The sequence below is a fragment of the Actinia tenebrosa genome, unplaced genomic scaffold (assembly GCF_029948245.1).
Source record: "Actinia tenebrosa isolate PJP-AT-01 unplaced genomic scaffold, QUT_ActTen_1.0 PGA_scaffold9__36_contigs__length_13948895, whole genome shotgun sequence".
Classification (NCBI taxonomy): Eukaryota; Metazoa; Cnidaria; class Anthozoa; order Actiniaria; family Actiniidae; genus Actinia; species Actinia tenebrosa.
The window spans coordinates 1,700,001-1,717,279 of record NW_028292586.1 but is presented as its reverse complement, the minus strand read 5'-3'; the positions used below and the strand labels follow the sequence as shown (position 1 = coordinate 1,717,279).

Here is a 17,279-nt window from a genome sequence, read left to right as displayed (position 1 = left end):
AATGACACAAGCTCCAAACTGCTCATGAAGTCCACATTACAGTGGTTTTCGTATGAGTGGGAAACGATACGGAAAATTCTTAGCCCGGCATACTATAGCCGTACTGCATCTTACAGTAGCCTTTACTACACGATGTAATGGAATGAATTACTGAAAGAAAATGGCCCCTCCTCAAAATAGCGCAGCGCGCTGATTATAAAAATAGCTTAAAGATTCGGACAAACATTGCATTCTGTTTAACCGCTACGAGGATTATACGAACCGATTTTATTATTTTTACTTAAAGTTACGATAATAACCCATGTAAACTAAGATCAACTGCGATCGGCTGTGAAAATTATTAGCTGAAAGTAAACTTGTAAGTTTGTTTGTCCGAATTTCGCCTTTGTCTTCGTTTTTATGACGTCATGGCTGCGCTGCGCTATTATCTTGGATGCACGGAAATACAAAAGAAATGCCACAAACTCCATCGAGAAAAGGAGTGATTTCTTTTGTGTTTTCGTGTTAGCCTCGAATCCAAGATAATTTTTGAGAAGGGTCCATTGGAAGCCATTTCAGTGTTACGGCATGTCGTGCTGCGTACCTGCTCTAAGGCAGTGCCTTATGTTCCCCACGCATACTTTTTACTTTATTTTAGAAAAAAATTATTTGTATTGAAATTCTTCTTACCCTCGTATAGTGCACCATACCCCATGATTACCCTCGAGCAGGCGAGCGACCTGGTGACGAGGTGAAGACGATACGACCGTGGCATGAAGTTCTTCCAGGGAACTGCGTACGAAAGATATCAGTGAAATAAAAATAATCCCAGCATTCTGGGACATTCTCTTAAAAAAATATTGCATTTTTAGCAGAAAAAAACTTCAGTTAGGCCTAGGGCAAACGTCGAACTTTCCATGCACCGAACCTAATTACATCAAAGAATGCCGCCTCATTATCACCTGATATCCATTGTTTTTAATGAGTTCGGTGCATGGAAAGTTCGACGTTTGCCCTAGGCTTTAATTAATGAATTTATAAGGATAATAAAACAATGTACTTATTGTGAAGGAAACGAATAAAATGGAACGGTTCAAGATGAGAAAACATTACGCCAAAGTGGAAGAGGTCTTTTATGGCAGTCACTTGATGTCGTAGTACATTTAGGGCAGGATCAATGCATGCAATATTAATTCTTACGACAAGACATTTTCCAAAGCAGAGCATTTTTGTATTTTGCCATACCATTTGGCCGGCATGAAAGACCTCTATTATTCATTTAAGTAAATAACGAGAAATTTTTGACTCCTAATAAAATAGCAAATATGGAAAGCCATTTCCGTTCTGGGGTGTGCCGCAATAGCAATGGAAAGCCTTATTTCAGTGTTGTGTGGTGTCGTAATGGCAATTAATAGCCATTTCAGTGTTGGGATGCATGTTTCGTAATTGTAAAGGAAAGCCATTTCAGTGCTGTGGGGTGTCATAAAAGCAATGGAAAGGAAAGCCATTTCAGAGCTGGTGCATGTCGTAACAGCAATGGAAAGCCATTTCAGTGTCGTGGGTCAGTTGTCGCAACGTGTACGTGCGTTTCTTTTTCCTGTAGTTATTTTCATTTACTTTTTCTTCCCCTTTGTGCTCTGTATAATAAATATTTTATTTGCCAAATAATTGAAAGAAAAAAATTAACAAACGAAAACGACAAATATGGGTTTTAGGTAAGGCAGGTGGTAGTAACGTTATAATAACAATTGTTCCATTCCAAGTAAGTTCATTATTTAGAATTCAATTTTAGCAAAAAAAAAAAACAAAAAACGTTTCCCCAACACGTTTTTCCGCATTCGTACCGCATGTTATGTAATCTAAATTGCATATAATCTTATGCAAACAAATGCAATTTAGCTATGTAACGTCTTTAAATCGTAGAACAATGTTAGTTTATGAAGTATCCTGCAGAGCCCACGCAGAGCCCATGCAGTGGGTATTTCAGACATAGTGTTTTAACTAAGGCTTCAATAAACTATAAAATATTAAAAATTAAGTCAACAAAAATATTTGATTTATACAAAACGAATGAGACAGGAAAAAAGTGAATGGTTAGTATTTAAGAACTGTAGGTGCCGTCTGAGATATTAAAAACCAGCATAAATATAAGCTTTGAGAAAATATTATTATTATCAATTACCGCTTATAGGAAATGAAGGGGGAGTAGAAAATACGCGAAGCATGAAAAAATTCTCACTTTGAAGAAAAATATAAATTAAAATTAAAGTCTTTATACGAAAGTATTCATTAGTTTTTCTTTATTTCATTTCCTAGGAAAAACAATGAACTCCAAAAAAATAAGATATATCAATAACATCGAAATTGCAGAGCACGTTGAGTTTCTTTTCCTCGACACGTGACTTTAATTTTAATTTTAATTATGGAAAAAAAGCTTCAAAGTTTATCATAAAGTAATGTAAATGAAATGAATGTTGTCGAAATAAATTCTTCTTAACTGATTAATTTTTCAAAAACAAAAAGTTTGGAGTTTTTTCCGACCTTAGAGAACTAGGGGGTAAATTATCAGGACTAGAATCTTAAAAAGCACTTAAGACCTATCTATCTTGTTTTAATTGAAGGAATTACTAGATAATATCAAGAGAAGCATAAATATTATTTACGCTCTCTTGATAACACTAGCGATTAGAGAACAAGGCTTGCATTAGCAGAGTTGAGGATATTTAAAACAACCTTTTTGACGTTCTAGGAAACAGTTAATTTTGGGTGTAGGAAATTACAAATGAATTTAATAAAGACTTTTCATCTTCTAAGAATGTAGTTGTTTTAAGTGGTTCATTCAAAAGAGCTTAAATTCGTGCTCAAGTTCACCTTTTCAGAGCGACAAGATGCAAGAGCAAGACCACAACGTTTAAGGATTTTAAGACCAATTCTCAGTTTTGAATTTTCTTGGTTTGAGAAACCCCTTTTCGATAATTTTTCGTCCTAATCTTTGGAAAGCTACACTGAAGTAAAACGGTTTGTCGAAGTCTTTCATCGACTTTTCTAGGTAAGTGAACTTGTTTCTTTTTCTCTTGTACATTATTTATTTTTGCTTTGTTCACTTATATAACTATTACTCGTTATCATAGAATAGCAAGTGAATTCTGACATTGGCGTGAAAAAGCTTAAATCTTACCTCCAAAAATCATAAATTTGTAAAGAATTTTAAAGAATCTCTTTATAAAAAAAAATTATAATTCATAATTTATATAGCGATAATAGCTTTGTATATGTATGCTTTTTTGATATGAAAAGTTTCCCATGATGCTCAGTGATCTCAGCTTTCTAGGTTTTTGTTGACTAACTTAAATGAAATAAGTGTATATAATAAATAGAAAGAAAAAAAAAGAAAGAAAAAAAAAAAAAAAGGAAAAAAATCATTTTTAACTATAAAAATCTTATACGACTTGTGCCACTAATATATATATATGATAGCCATGATATAAATGGATTATAATGCGAGGTCTGTCCCTGTCTAAGTACGTGGACTAAAATCTCTACAATTTTCCGAAACCTTAGCAAAAAGCGAAGCCAACGCGAATTGTTTCGACTATTTGTTTTTTAGAAATATTGCTATGGTAATGATAAGCCAATCAGAATGCAGGATTCGTAATGATCCACTTTTCTCCTTTACTCTACGCTCGCGCGCAAAAATATATATTGAAAAAATTACACGATTTCAGAGAACACGAATCTCCTGATATTTCACTTCAATTATTACATCTTTCACTAATAATTATTACATACCTTTTAAATGTTAACATACTTTTGATACTGTTAAAAACGTTGCTACTTGAACTAACATTGGTTTGAGGCATAAAATTTATATAAAACTAATATTAATCAAATACATTAATCTTCGTGTTGAAGTCAAATTACTGTCTAAACAAACAGCTTGAAAATTTTTTGGAAAATCCATCGAAATTTTAAATTCAAATTTCTTTTTTTTTGTCTGGTTTGCGCAAACAAGATAAGAACTTTTGGGAGTGAAAATCGATCGAAATTTTAAATTCAAATTTTTATTTTTCTGGTTTGCACAAACTGCTTCTTTTCCTCCGCCGTTTGATATATGCAGGCATCCCAGCCACTTTTTAGGCAAATTTGATAGGAAATATAGGCTGTGCAAGTTCTAAATATAGGAAAATATAGGATTTATTCCCAAAAATATATGCACTTTATAGGAGCTAAGATAGCTTTTCGGTGGCGTAACCAGGGATCGGGAGGGTGCATAGGCAATGAGAAAAAAAAAAACAGAACCAAAAAAAAAAAAAGGGCCTTCGCCAAATATGCTAAACAGTGTAAAATATAAATGTATCAATCAGCAGTCGTCCTATTTATAGGAACTATAGGAGGTTTTCTGTAAATGTAGGCTCTTTATAGGATCCTATACAAATTATAGGAAATATAGGATATATAGGAGGTCTGGGATGCCTGTATATGGCAAATCTCGTCGCGTGTCCGAAATATCAATCCTGAAAAAAATTCAATTATATTAAAACGTCTTGGTGGATAAGGATCTGAGACGACATTTTTAGTACACAATTTCAATTGTGTAGCTTCTAAACCCTTCAAATGGTGTGTTTTAATCAACCATTCTCAATATCCTATTGAAATCGCCTCTCGACACCTGTAATTACAAGGCTTATATTAGCGGGGTTAATTGGAGAGCCTTTAGAAAACGTCTAATTACTGAATCGCGACGTAAATGGAGGTGCTTTGGGGCGTAGGTTAGTATCACTGTATCGCATCGAAACCGGCGAAACGTCTCGAAAATTGTCTGTAAAAAAACCCTGAAACACAAATCGTGGAGAAAGATAAAGAAGAAACACCAGGAATTCGAAACGAAGGTAATAAAATTGTTTCTCCCTCGTTGATGATTCTTGGCAGAGAAAATGGGAATCTTGTTTGGTTCGTCCACCATCGTGGACGGCGGTATATCAAAGAAAACGACCTACACAGGCAGAGTCTCCTATTTTTCTCTGCCAAGTATCGCCAAAGAGGGAGACTATTCTAGCAGGGAACTAAAATTGTAGATATATTTTCAAAAATATATTCTTGGATTGGCTCATGAATACTATTATTTACGAGAAATCCAGTCCACCACATATTACTTATGTATTTCTTTGCATTCGTAGTTAGTCATTTATGAGACAAATTCGACCAAATTCAATTGAAATTGCAAGCCAATTTGTCTCCTTTAAATCACATATATATTTTTTATTTTCAAGTTTATTTTTATTTATTTATTTTTAAAATAACAAAAAGTTTGAGCAACTGCAGTCGTTCTACTTATTGTTCGCAACAATTTTTTGGTTAAAATGCTAATTGTGCCTCATTTAACTCCTCACAAAATTCTTCCTGAAATTATATTTTTTGAGTTCAGTTTAATTTGAGGGTTTCTCCACATCACATGTGAGTAGAGTTGCTTGTTGGTTCTCTCCTGTGCTTCGAGAATTTTCTACGGTTTTTGTCCTAAAAGTTAGCTTCAAGCCCAGTTTACACTAGCGATTTTTTTGCGATTTTTTTGCGATTTTTTTTGCGATTTTGTCCATAATAAATAATGGTAAAGAATTTATTTTTAAAGATTTTTTCAGAATACCAAGATTTTTGCTAGACGAATGTCTCTTTTGAAGGATGAGACAAAAGATTTCATCTTTCCTAAAATTACCACAAAAATCGCCGCAAAAATCGCCAGTGTAAACGGGGCTTCAAAATTCAATCTAATTTTCGGTGAAAGAAGAGTCATTTTTGGAACCACTGGTCATAGCCCTATTTCCCATTCATTTTCGTCAAACAAAATGTTTAGTCAGTATCTACCGACATCTGAAACGTAGTGATAGTGCATTCGTCTCTCATCTCTGGAGTAGGGATTCGATTCACAGACTCGGCATCACATTTAAGCAGAGTTTCAAGGGGTTTCTCTCCGGGTTCTACAATTTTCCGCCCTCCGCAAAACGGAACAAGCAAATTCCAATAGGACGTTTGCACGATGGCGTTATTGACCTCTACTACCAGACTCCCTTGCACACTTTCTTTTGTTCAGTTACTTAGCACCAATTGTCTTACTATTCTCATGAGGGAATACAAATTTAAATAAGAAAGAAAATTTGCGAAGCATCTTGGTAGTGGGAGTCAAATGACGCCATCATGCAAACGTCCAATTTGCTCTGTGAGTTAACCATGCCTTCACTTTGTTCAGCCCAGAGGTAATTTTTCTCGATATTGCAGATAAGATCGCAGATAAACCATCTGGAGGAATTTTGTTTTAAGTAAATACAGTTTTCGCATGATTAGAGCCCAAAACTTATCAAAAGTTCCATTAACTATTTATTGAGGAAGATTCAATTCCCATACAGGCAGGGTGCCTTGTTTACTAACTTACGAATGGCTGTACAAATCACCTGCTTATTCTTTGTGTGGAACTCTTAAATGACAATATTTCTTTCATAGTTTGATGGAGGAGGAAAACCCGATCGAGAACCGGATCGAACGTGCATGGAATAGAACAAAGGGAACAATGCTTTCAAGAACATAACATAAAGAAATAAGGTATAGTCAAAACTTACATTCAGAGCAAAACAAATTCACTTTCAAATTGCTAAACTGCACTTTGGGTTCATCAATCATTCTTACGTTCTTCGGACTAACTAAAATCGTCACCTCTCGTTATAAAGGATTAACTTTCCTAAAAACTGTTGCAAGGCTTTTAATATTATCATTGTCATAATGCAACGCTTAGCTATAATAATTCTCAATATAGAACTCCCATTACCTTGCATCAAGCACTACCACATTGTTACCGCATCCACACCAGACTTGACTGTCCACCATGGTCACACACATCACAGGAGCTGAACCAATACGAACGTGCGATCCTTGGCACGGTGGACCTGAACCATTAGCATTCTGACACAGATACGGCACTCATTAAATTTAGGAACCGGTTAATATTTGGAGAGGGGGGGTGGGGATGGGGAATTTAGGGAGGGAGTTATGGTTTGTAGACAACTGATCCGCTAAAATTGACAAGTAACAAAAGCGGGGTAACTCAATATCATCCAGAAAGAAGGGAAACAGAAAAAAGATCATGGATTTATGGATCTTTATGATGTTACAAAAAAATTCCTCCTTTCCCCTCCCCCAGAGGATAAATAATGACCTGTCCCTTAGTAAATATACACCTATTTCAAAAAACGCCAAAGGCGATAGGCAATAAGTCATTCCGACATGGAAATGGTTTTCGTTAAATACAAAGAACATTAAAACAGTCTCAACACTAAGGTCCATGTTCTTTTTATTATTATTATTTTATTTAATAGCTTTAACAGGGAAGCGAAAGGACTCTAGGTCCAGGCGGGCGCTGCCCCGAAACGAGAAACACAAGTCATTCCAGTTACTCTTGGATCTTGGAAGTACCTATCTCCTATTGCTTTTCGCCTATTGCCGGTGACAACCTTTTTGAAATAGGTATATACGGCAAGGTATTCAGAAACAAATGCTCTCTCGTAAATCACGGATTCGTCCAGAGTATGTGCGCGCTTAAGGAAACAAGGTTGTGAATAATTTCAATTGAAAATATCGCCTTTGTGGAAGAAAAGGTAGAGGTAAATATCTAAATCTAACTGTTGCAGCAGAACTGAAAAGAACATTAATTATACACGAACAATGTTTATACAAACTTGAGCTCACTAAGTAACGTTATTATTTTCTCCCTTGAGTATTTTTTCTTTTCACTTTAATCCTTCTTTTGTTTAGTTTTACTAGTTAAGTTCGGTTTTTTGAATATTTTATTAGTCGTCGAGTATACCGTAGGAAACAGATGTAAGTAACCCTTTTTTCTTCTTTCTTAGCTTTTCCATTTTTTGTTTCTAGTACTGACACTTTATTTTTGTAATTTTCTAGTTTTTCTACCGCTATAATCGCTTTGAATCGAAACGAATAAATGTAACGTCAAAAACGAAAGCGCGTCAACACTAAGGCTTACCGGAAGAACGGCTATGCACCCATCAGCCAATGCGGCATACACTTTGTCGTCTGTCACGTGATCATAGTGACACAAGTCGATGACGGAATCTCTTAGGGGTACACTCCAGAGCTCCATTCTATAACGACACCAGGAAAATGCCTCTTTAGCTTGGGTGTAATAATATGTACTTATTGACTGAGTGGGAGGGCCGTACGGGAAAATATTTGGCTCGAGGTGATGTCGTAACAACCGAGCGCAGCGAGGTCCGTACGAATGACCGAGAGCCAAATTTTTTCCCGTACGGCCCGACCTAACTCAGTCAATAAGCATTTTATCATATGACCCTCACGAAAATAAAAATAATCAAAAAAAAGAAAGCGCGCGGATTTTGAGCAGGGCCGGACGGGTTTTTCCGGCCCGCTTACGTCAACCCGTCCGGCCCCCATCACGTGACTTTTTCCAATGGTTTTATTAGAGCGCGCGAGCAGGGCCGTACGGGTCATATGATAATCTCCCATTTTAGACCACGTCATTCCTTAGAGTATTATTTCTATGATTAGTTTAAAGTACTTATAAGCTTTTACACAATATTTTCAGAATTGATTCTTTAGATAGTGGATAGTTGATTGTGAAAATATTTCGTCATTTGAATGTCGGGTCTTTAAGATACGAAGGTTTACATTCCCAATATGTTAATGACTATGACGTAACATAAGGGATCATTTAATATACAACACTGCACTCGTTCTGGAATACAGTATTTTAAAAGCATCACCCTTTTACTCGTGACTCACGTAAAGGTTCTTACAAATTTGTTTTCACAAAATGTCCAGCGTTCAATATTAAAAGTTGCCACAAAATAACTCAAATCCCTTATGTTACGTCATATTCATTGACATATTGGAAATATAAACCTTCGTATCTCAAAGACCCGACATTCAAATGACGAATTATTTTCACAATCAACTATTCACTATTTAAAGACTCGATTCTGAAAATATTGTGTAATTGCTTATAAGCACTTTAATGGCTGTGCAGTAATAGTCCAAAACCGGACACACTTTTATTTCTGTTTATTATATAGTTAGGATAGTACGCGCGCGCTGATTGGTCGAAAATTGTGCATTATTAGTGAACGGAGCACATTGCTGACGCCATCCGAGCACGTGAAGTGCTGCTATCGGATCCTGCGACCGTCTTTCTTTTTTCTTAGGAAACGCCGAAAGCACTTAAGAAGTGTGAAAAGCACTCGCCTACGGAGAACGGAAAAGCTGTTTTATTCCGGTTAATTATGATTGTTCTGTTCCAAAGCAACGCGCGCGGGCTTTAAAAAATCCCTTTACTCCGGGAATTGAATTCTTTCTCATGTAAAACAATTGTATTGTTCCTGCCATCTAACATGGCTGCCGTCACATGATGGTGCAAAAACCTTATATAATCTTATTGAGAAGCAGTCTGAGCTACATTGAGTGCAAAGTCGTAATAATTGTGTTGGTGACTTACCTAGATTCAATATTAAAGGCATACACACACCAAAATACCGTACCAATCAGAACCGTACCGTCTTCTAGTACATCAGTACATAGTATACGAGAATTGATCTAATAGAAGGGCGATAGGGTGGAAATGAGTAAAAATATTAATACCGTCACATCCAATGTTATGATTATTGGTAGTGTCATCATGATCGTCACCATCACCATGTATAATCATCATCGCTATTATCATGTATCATCATCACCATGCATCAGCATCATTTCCACCATGTATCATCATCACTATCATTATCGTCATGTATTTTCATCATTACCATCTACATCATCAACATGTCCAACATCATCAGTTATGTATCATGATTATCATTTACATCAAGCATCATCAACATCATCCCCACCATGCATCATCATGCATCATCGTTATCAACAATATGTATAATCATCATCATCATGTAATCATCATCATTTATATCATCCATCATCATGTATCACCATCATCAGCTCAATCATGCATCTCAATCATAATTATCGTCCTGTATCATCATCACCATCACCATCATTATGTACATCATCACCACCATCACCAGCAGCATCATCAATAATATGACACGAATTTGTAAAGCAACATATTCACAACATGGATAATTCTAATGTTTGATGTGATTGGGCTCCATGTGGTACTCACATGGGCGTCTAAAGTACTCATTTCCTTTTTATTGATATCCAAAAGATAAACTTTAGCTTCGCCGCGAACACTACATGAAATACACACAGGACCTGAAAGATCTAAAAAAAAATTAAAAAAAAGAAAAAAAAGAAAAAGAAATTTAATATCTTCTTTAAAGTTCCATTGTCCTTCATTCATCCATTTATCTTTTTATTCATTCATTCACTCTTTCACTTGCTCTCCCATTCTCTCACCCATCCCCGACTACCTACTTTCTTTCTTTCCTATTGGGGAATCTATAACAAAGTAGTTTTATGCTAGCACAATTTTTTTAAACTCAAAGAGAAGTCTCTCCTCCAAAATAGTCTAAACATCCGTTGTCATTACACCAAAAACAATAAAAACTACGTTATTAAAACGTTGTTGTTATTTAGAAGAAAATGGTTAATGGTAAACTTGCCAATAACCTAATACGTCATTCCGTTTTAAATTGAATGCTTAGAATATAGGGTGCAGCGCCTATCATTTAGGGCTAGGAACTGTTACACTTTTTTTAAATATTGGACTTGTTATCTCAAGAGATGTGTAACAAATGATTTTCGTATTTTCCTATTTTTTTAAGTCAGGATGCCATTTCTTTAGTTCGTTTATCGCTCGACCTCTCGATCTTTAAACCAGCTTCTTCTATTCGACTGCAAGTTTTTCTTCTTTCCCTCGTTCGTTCGTGCGATCGTTTTATCTTTACCCCTTTTAGCGAACCGAAAACTCTCCAAAAGGCCGTTTCTAAATAATGAAATGGGAAAACATTCCACTCAAAGCTAGTTAAATGTAGCCTCTCATCTAAATTTCGTATTTTCACTTGTACGTATTTTTTGACGAGAAAATCCGAATTTAAATTTTATTCGTTTTGTTTTAAGTTTAACGTATTGAGATGATTTATCCAGAGGTTTGAGTTTTTAATAATGAAATAGATAATTATATCATGAATATTAATAAACTGCATCTTGATAATAATAATGTAGTCAGGCAATTCCATAGAAACACACGCACGCAAACTAACAAGAAGAAACTAGAAACAATTCTAGTACATTATTTGCGAAAAACTTGCTGAGAGAATAAGGCTTAATAATTCCTCGGAGCTAATGAAGCACTTAAAAGGGTTTCTAACTCGAAGCTTCGTTTTTCACTGTGGCGTGTTACGTCATTTCCGTCGTTGGTGTTTAACAAGAATAAACCCGCAAATCCGATAAATTTAGATTACGCATTATATATCAACCATTTTCCCTGTGGTAGGAACTTCAGACGGTTGATGCAAAAACAAAGTGAAGAAATCTCTACAGAAATAAGGTTAGTTGAACTTAAATCTAAAATTATTTTTATCTCAAAGTTCTTTCTTTTATTTTTGTTTTTAATGAAAACAAAAACAAATAACAATGAAGTTTTCAAAAGGTTGAAGAAAAATTAGAAAAATCGCGAAGAACAAGAAAACGTTGAAATAAAAGAAGTTGAATGATAAATTAAGCTGAAAAAACAAAACGTATTTATTTTTCTAACGAGAAGAAGCGTGGATTTTGGTGAAGATTTGTTTCAGGAAAAGAAAAGAAAAAAAACAGAATGAAATGAAATGAAATTTTGGACACCGAAAAATCCACACACAAAAAAAGAAGACGACTACGGCAAGAACTTCCAATATAAATGTGGGTAGAAATAAAATCAACTTCTTTAGCTTCGATACAATAGTCTTCATTTTTTAACAAAACGAAATGGTATTAAACTCAAGTAAATGAAAAACTGGAAAGCGCCAACAGCTAATCACGCGGTTCAGTAGGACTAGAATTATGAATTATTGCAACGACAACTTTTGAAAGGCAAATTAACTTAGCTTCGATACAATAGTCTTCATTTTTTAACAAAACGAAATGGTATTAAACTCAAGTAAATGAAAAACTGGAAAGCGCCAACAGCTAATCACGCGGTTCAGTAGGACTAGAATTATGAATTATTGCAACGACAACTTTTGAAAGGTAAAGTAACTTAGCTTCGATATAATAGTCTTCATTTTTTAACAAAACGAAATGGTATTAAACTCAAGTAAATGAAAAACTGGAAAGCGCCAACAGCTAATCACGCGGTTCAGTAGGACTAGAATTATGAATTATTGCAACGACAACTTTTGAAAGGTAAAGTAACTTAGCTTCGATATAATAGTCTTCATTTTTTAACAAAACGAAATGGTATTAAACTCAAGTAAATGAAAAACTGGAAAGCGCCAACAGCTAATCACGCGGTTCAGTAGGACTAGAATTATGAATTATTGCAACGACAACTTTTGAAAGGTAAAGTAACTTAGCTTCGATACAATAGTCTTCATTTTTTAACAAAACGAAATGGTATTAAACTCAAGTAAATGAAAAACTGAAAAGCGCCAACAGCTAATCACGCGGTTCAGTAGGACTAGAATTATGAATTATTGCAACGACAACTTTTGAAAGGCAAATTAACTTAGCTTCGATACAATAGTCTTCATTTTTTAACAAAACGAAATGGTATTAAACTCAAGTAAATGAAAAACTGGAAAGCGCCAACAGCTAATCACGCGCAACGACAACTTTTGAAAGGTGATAAAAATTTAAAATGAAGATGTTCGCGTGAAAACCTTAATAATTTGTGTGTGAAATACTAAGACATTTCAAGACTTTGAGTAAATTTAGAAAATTAAAAAGAAAGTGCTTTGAAAACTCTGCACAAAAGATTAAAAACAAATTAATTGAAATAATTAATAGGGGTTAGAGTCCCATCGCAACTAATCCTATTTTTCCCAGTCAAAAAAAAAGTTATTTTCTGTTTTTGTTTAACCATTTAGATATGTAGGGGGTAGTGGGGTAGCAAGTCCCTAAACAAGGACTGTGTTTGGGGGAAGACGCGTCTTGGCGCCAAATAACTTCCCGCCAAATCCACGGATATCTCACCAACATGTGTTTGGGGGAAGACGCGTCTTGGCGCCAAATAGCTTCCCGCCAAATCCAAGGATATCTCACCAACATGTGTTTGGGGGGAGACGCGTCTTGGCGCCAAATAACTTCCCGCCAAATCCACGGATATCTCACCAACATAAAACCATTCATTTGCAAAGGTCTTTCCAGTTATCACAACATGGAATGATAATTTCTTTGAATATTTAGCTCTTTTTGTTTCAAGATTATTAAATAAATGCACCCTTCTCAAAAGTATCTTGAATGCAAGGTTAACATGGAAATACAAAAGAAATGCCACAAATTCCATCGAGAAAAAGTGCGATTTTTTTCCTGTATTTTCATGTTAGCCTCGCGTCCACGATAATTTTGAGACGGGTCCACTGAGAATCTAATTTAAGTAACGAGTTCGCACCCCTCGCCTGCTCCCCCCAGTAGCGCAGCGCAATGATTCTAAAAATAGCTTAAAGATTCGGAAAAACATTGCATTCTATTTAACCGCTACGAGGATTATACGAACCGATTTTATTATTTTTACTTAAAGTTACAATAATAACCCATGTAAACTAAGATCAACTGCGATCGGCTGTGAAAATTATCTGCTGAAAGTAAGCTCGTAAGTTTGTTTGTCCGAATTTCGCCTTTGTCTTCGTTTTTATGACGTCACGGTTGCGCTGCGCTATTTATCTACTCCTCATTCTTAAGTCACACCTTTGTAGTAAACATAGTATACCTTTACTGGTTGCAACAGCGCACTCAACCATCTGATACTGATCAAATCGATCCACCTTGTCTTGGCTTGGGAGCTCGACAGTAAAGGAACTCACTCGCGATCTCTGGGTAATAAAATAAAATAAAAATTAATTTACGTTGATCACGTAGGGAGTGATAAAAAATCAATCACTCCATACATGGGGCTCTTCCGTGAGGTTTGCTCGAGCCGTACTAGCATTACATTTCATATTTACAGCACAACACTCAATCAGCCTCCCTCAGTCTGGCTTCTGAGCCAAAGGCTTATCACGAGCGCTCTAGACGCCCCGTTGAATTGGAATTCAGTAAGAGTTGATTTTCGCGGAGGGAGAAAACTAGAGCCGGAGAATTCGGAAAAAACCCTCAAAACACAGAAGAGAATTAACAAGCAACTCTACCAACATATAAAGTCAGAAGATCTGAGGATCAAAAGGGACATGAGAAGTGGCACATCACTGCTATCAACAAAGCCTTGTAAGTTACAAAACCAAGAAAATTTGAACGACCTTAGCGAAAATCGGTCTATAACAAGAAGAATCCCTACCACTCCTCCCCTCGAGTATAAACGATATACATACGCTAGTTTCATGCTTGATGGGCGACACGTGGCCCAGCTTGGATTTGATATCCGCTCGATATTGCTTCTGTTTTTCGTCCAGCATTTCATTTGTAGGGAACTTTGTCATTTCCTCAAATGACGCCTGATTACAAAACAGACGAAAAATTATTTCAGCTTTTTTAATGTTGGGTTTACCTGTGGCAACATGACGTCACGTGTTCACATGACGTTGCCGTATCCTTGCACTCTGATTGGATGAGCAATGATATCATACCACACCATGTGTTAGAGAAACTTTCTCGTGGTTGTGCCGTCGCGTGACTGCGACGGTACTGCATGCGAGCTTTCTGATTCGTGGACGAGCATTGACCTCGCACGCTGTGATTTGTTCAACGAATATTCAATGATCGTGTAGCCTGCAGAGCAGGCGTTCTTGTGATGGGTGTGAGGAAGAATCGGCGTTTTGGGGTCCCTGTTTCGACTACGTACCCGCGAGAAAAATGGGACCTAGCAAAAAAGGGTTTTAACTCTCACTCGTTCCAAATTTTCAAAGCTCCCCAAAAACCGGGTTTTCCCCAAATCCACAAGAAGGCCTGCTTTGCAGGCTAATGATCGTGCCGTGTACCGTGTACGCCATCTACTCTCAAGGTTTTTGATTCGTACAGTGACTGTACCTTGAATAACCTATCGACGTCATACATCACCCTGGCAGCTCTTTTCATGTACTGCATGATCTCCAAATGTCCAGACAGTTGAAGTAATGATCGTTCTTGAAGCTTTAGTAGACCAATAGCGATACGGAACAACACCTAAGGACAATACGAACAAATATGTCATGTCAGGGGGTAGGGTGGGGTTGATAATACCATGGGCAGTGGTGAGTTTTAGTAGACGAATAGTGATATGAAACGACAAGATTAATATTGTAATGTTAATCTTAATATTTTAATAAAAACATCGACAACGTTTTTGAAAAAAATACAAGCGGTATCTCACCTCTCTTCCTTCGAACAGAAAGCTATCCCATATACGAACGGCCGTCTGCAATATTAAACATAATGAATTCTCTTAATTTATGACGTCTTTGAAAGATAATACGGGAACCAAAGGTGGCGTAGTGGTAGTACACTCGCTTCTCACCTCGAGTTTGATTCCTGGACGAGTAGAGTTTGTTATCTCTCTCCCTTGATTTAAGGATTTTTTTTCACGTTTCTCAGGTTTTTTCTCCCTCCGAAAAATCTAACAAGCTAAACTCATGCTATCATTATTTATCATCCCTTTAATTATTAAAAATATCAATTCATTCAAAGTTCATTAAAATCACATGTTGAGTACCCAATAGCAGTATATAACTAAGATTTCAAAATATATACATTCATATAGCTATTAAAAATACTTGTGCTAGTTTTGCACCACAATCTTGTCATGATATAATTTATATTTTCTGTATGTAGTGATGGTTTACTCGAAAGTTTATACTACTTAAACCATCACTGCACACTCACTATAGTAACTGTTTATATTTAATATTTATTTATATATTTTTTTATAGACTAGAATAACTTGTAAATATAAACAATCATGATTTGTTGTATTTTTTTTTACTATTTTTAGTGTGTAAATAAATTGAATTGAATTGATTTGAATTATTTTATCTGCGAGTTAAGTTAGCTCTGCCCTGTTTTTGTTTGAACATAAAATTTGAACATAAAAATTTGAACGATAAAATAAACTAGCGCTTGCGTAGACAAATACTTCTGATCAGACAATCAGCAACCATTAGTGGAAGCTGCGTAAATATCTACCTGAATGCCAGGGTCTTTTAAAAGCCCACGTACTAACACTATAAATGATTCTTATTCAAAGATTCAGCACGGAAGCTTTAAAATATGCTTAAAATATTTTGGGGAAAGCTTTGAATAGGAAGAGTAGTAAGATAGGATAATTCAATAGCAGTGTAGCTTTTATTTTGTAGGCATGGGTACTTTCGTGTTTCTTTGTTCTTGTTGAGAAACGATATACAGTTAATGTCATTAACGTTGTCCACCGAGAAAAAACATTTACACATTTACACATTTAGGCTAAAAGAAATATCACGTGTTTCATTATGTGTTCTTTGCCTCGTGTGCGTCAGCCTGAACTTTAAATGTAAAATTCAACTCGTGAATCGAAAATCCAAAAATGCCCGAACATTAAGTGAGGATTTAAGATGGAGAATGGTATTTCAGCGTTTGTTTTATGCCAGAACCTTCAAGGAAACACTTGATATTTCTTTTACTCTGAATGTCTAAATGTGTAAATGTCTAGATGTCTTTTTTCGGTGGACAACGTTAATGACATTGACTGTATCTTAAAACGTTCAAATATTACAATGCAAAAAAGAAAAAGAAGTTTTCTAATGGATTTTGACGCCAGCCGAAGCCACAAATGTGAATTAACAGTTTAACAGTATTTATTAGTGTTGAGGTCTAATGGAAGATTTTTCTATGCAATTTTAGAGCAACAACATAACGAGTAGTTTATTAAGCATGGAAAAGTCAACGAGAACTTTGAAGCAATTACCGAATATACGAGTAAAATATAGTTTGAAAAATTATATGTAAAGCTGTTGTTTCCCATAAGGGGCTCTTCCGCAAAGACACAAATGGTCTGTTGTGTGTGTCTTTGTGTAATGAATGTTCTGGTCGAGTGATAGCAACTACTTAGTTACTAAAACGTTCTTATTTGTCAGTATCAACTTCGTTCTTATTTCATGGTTGTATTGCATGTGCTCTAGTTCTGTTCTAGTTCTTTCGTTCAAATTTTTAAAACAATTTCTGGTCTTTTCAGTGAGCGTTTTTTGTGC

The 17,279-nt window shown here is 35.7% G+C and overlaps 1 protein-coding gene across 1 annotated transcript in view; it reads right to left on the bottom strand.

Moving 5' to 3' along the window:
• The window catches only part of LOC116297689 (uncharacterized), a 49,767-nt gene that overhangs the window by 3,010 nt on the left and 29,478 nt on the right, over positions 1–17,279 (bottom strand). The window contains exons 23-31 of the mRNA XM_089024664.1: positions 15,431–15,475; positions 15,109–15,243; positions 14,454–14,576; positions 13,856–13,958; positions 10,169–10,269; positions 9,491–9,588; positions 8,006–8,123; positions 6,794–6,927; positions 670–771 (exon numbers count right to left, since the gene is read on the bottom strand). Coding sequence (XP_088880790.1) covers positions 670–771; positions 6,794–6,927; positions 8,006–8,123; positions 9,491–9,588; positions 10,169–10,269; positions 13,856–13,958; positions 14,454–14,576; positions 15,109–15,243; positions 15,431–15,475 — 959 coding nt within the window. The remainder of the gene's footprint in view (positions 1–669; positions 772–6,793; positions 6,928–8,005; positions 8,124–9,490; positions 9,589–10,168; positions 10,270–13,855; positions 13,959–14,453; positions 14,577–15,108; positions 15,244–15,430; positions 15,476–17,279) is intronic.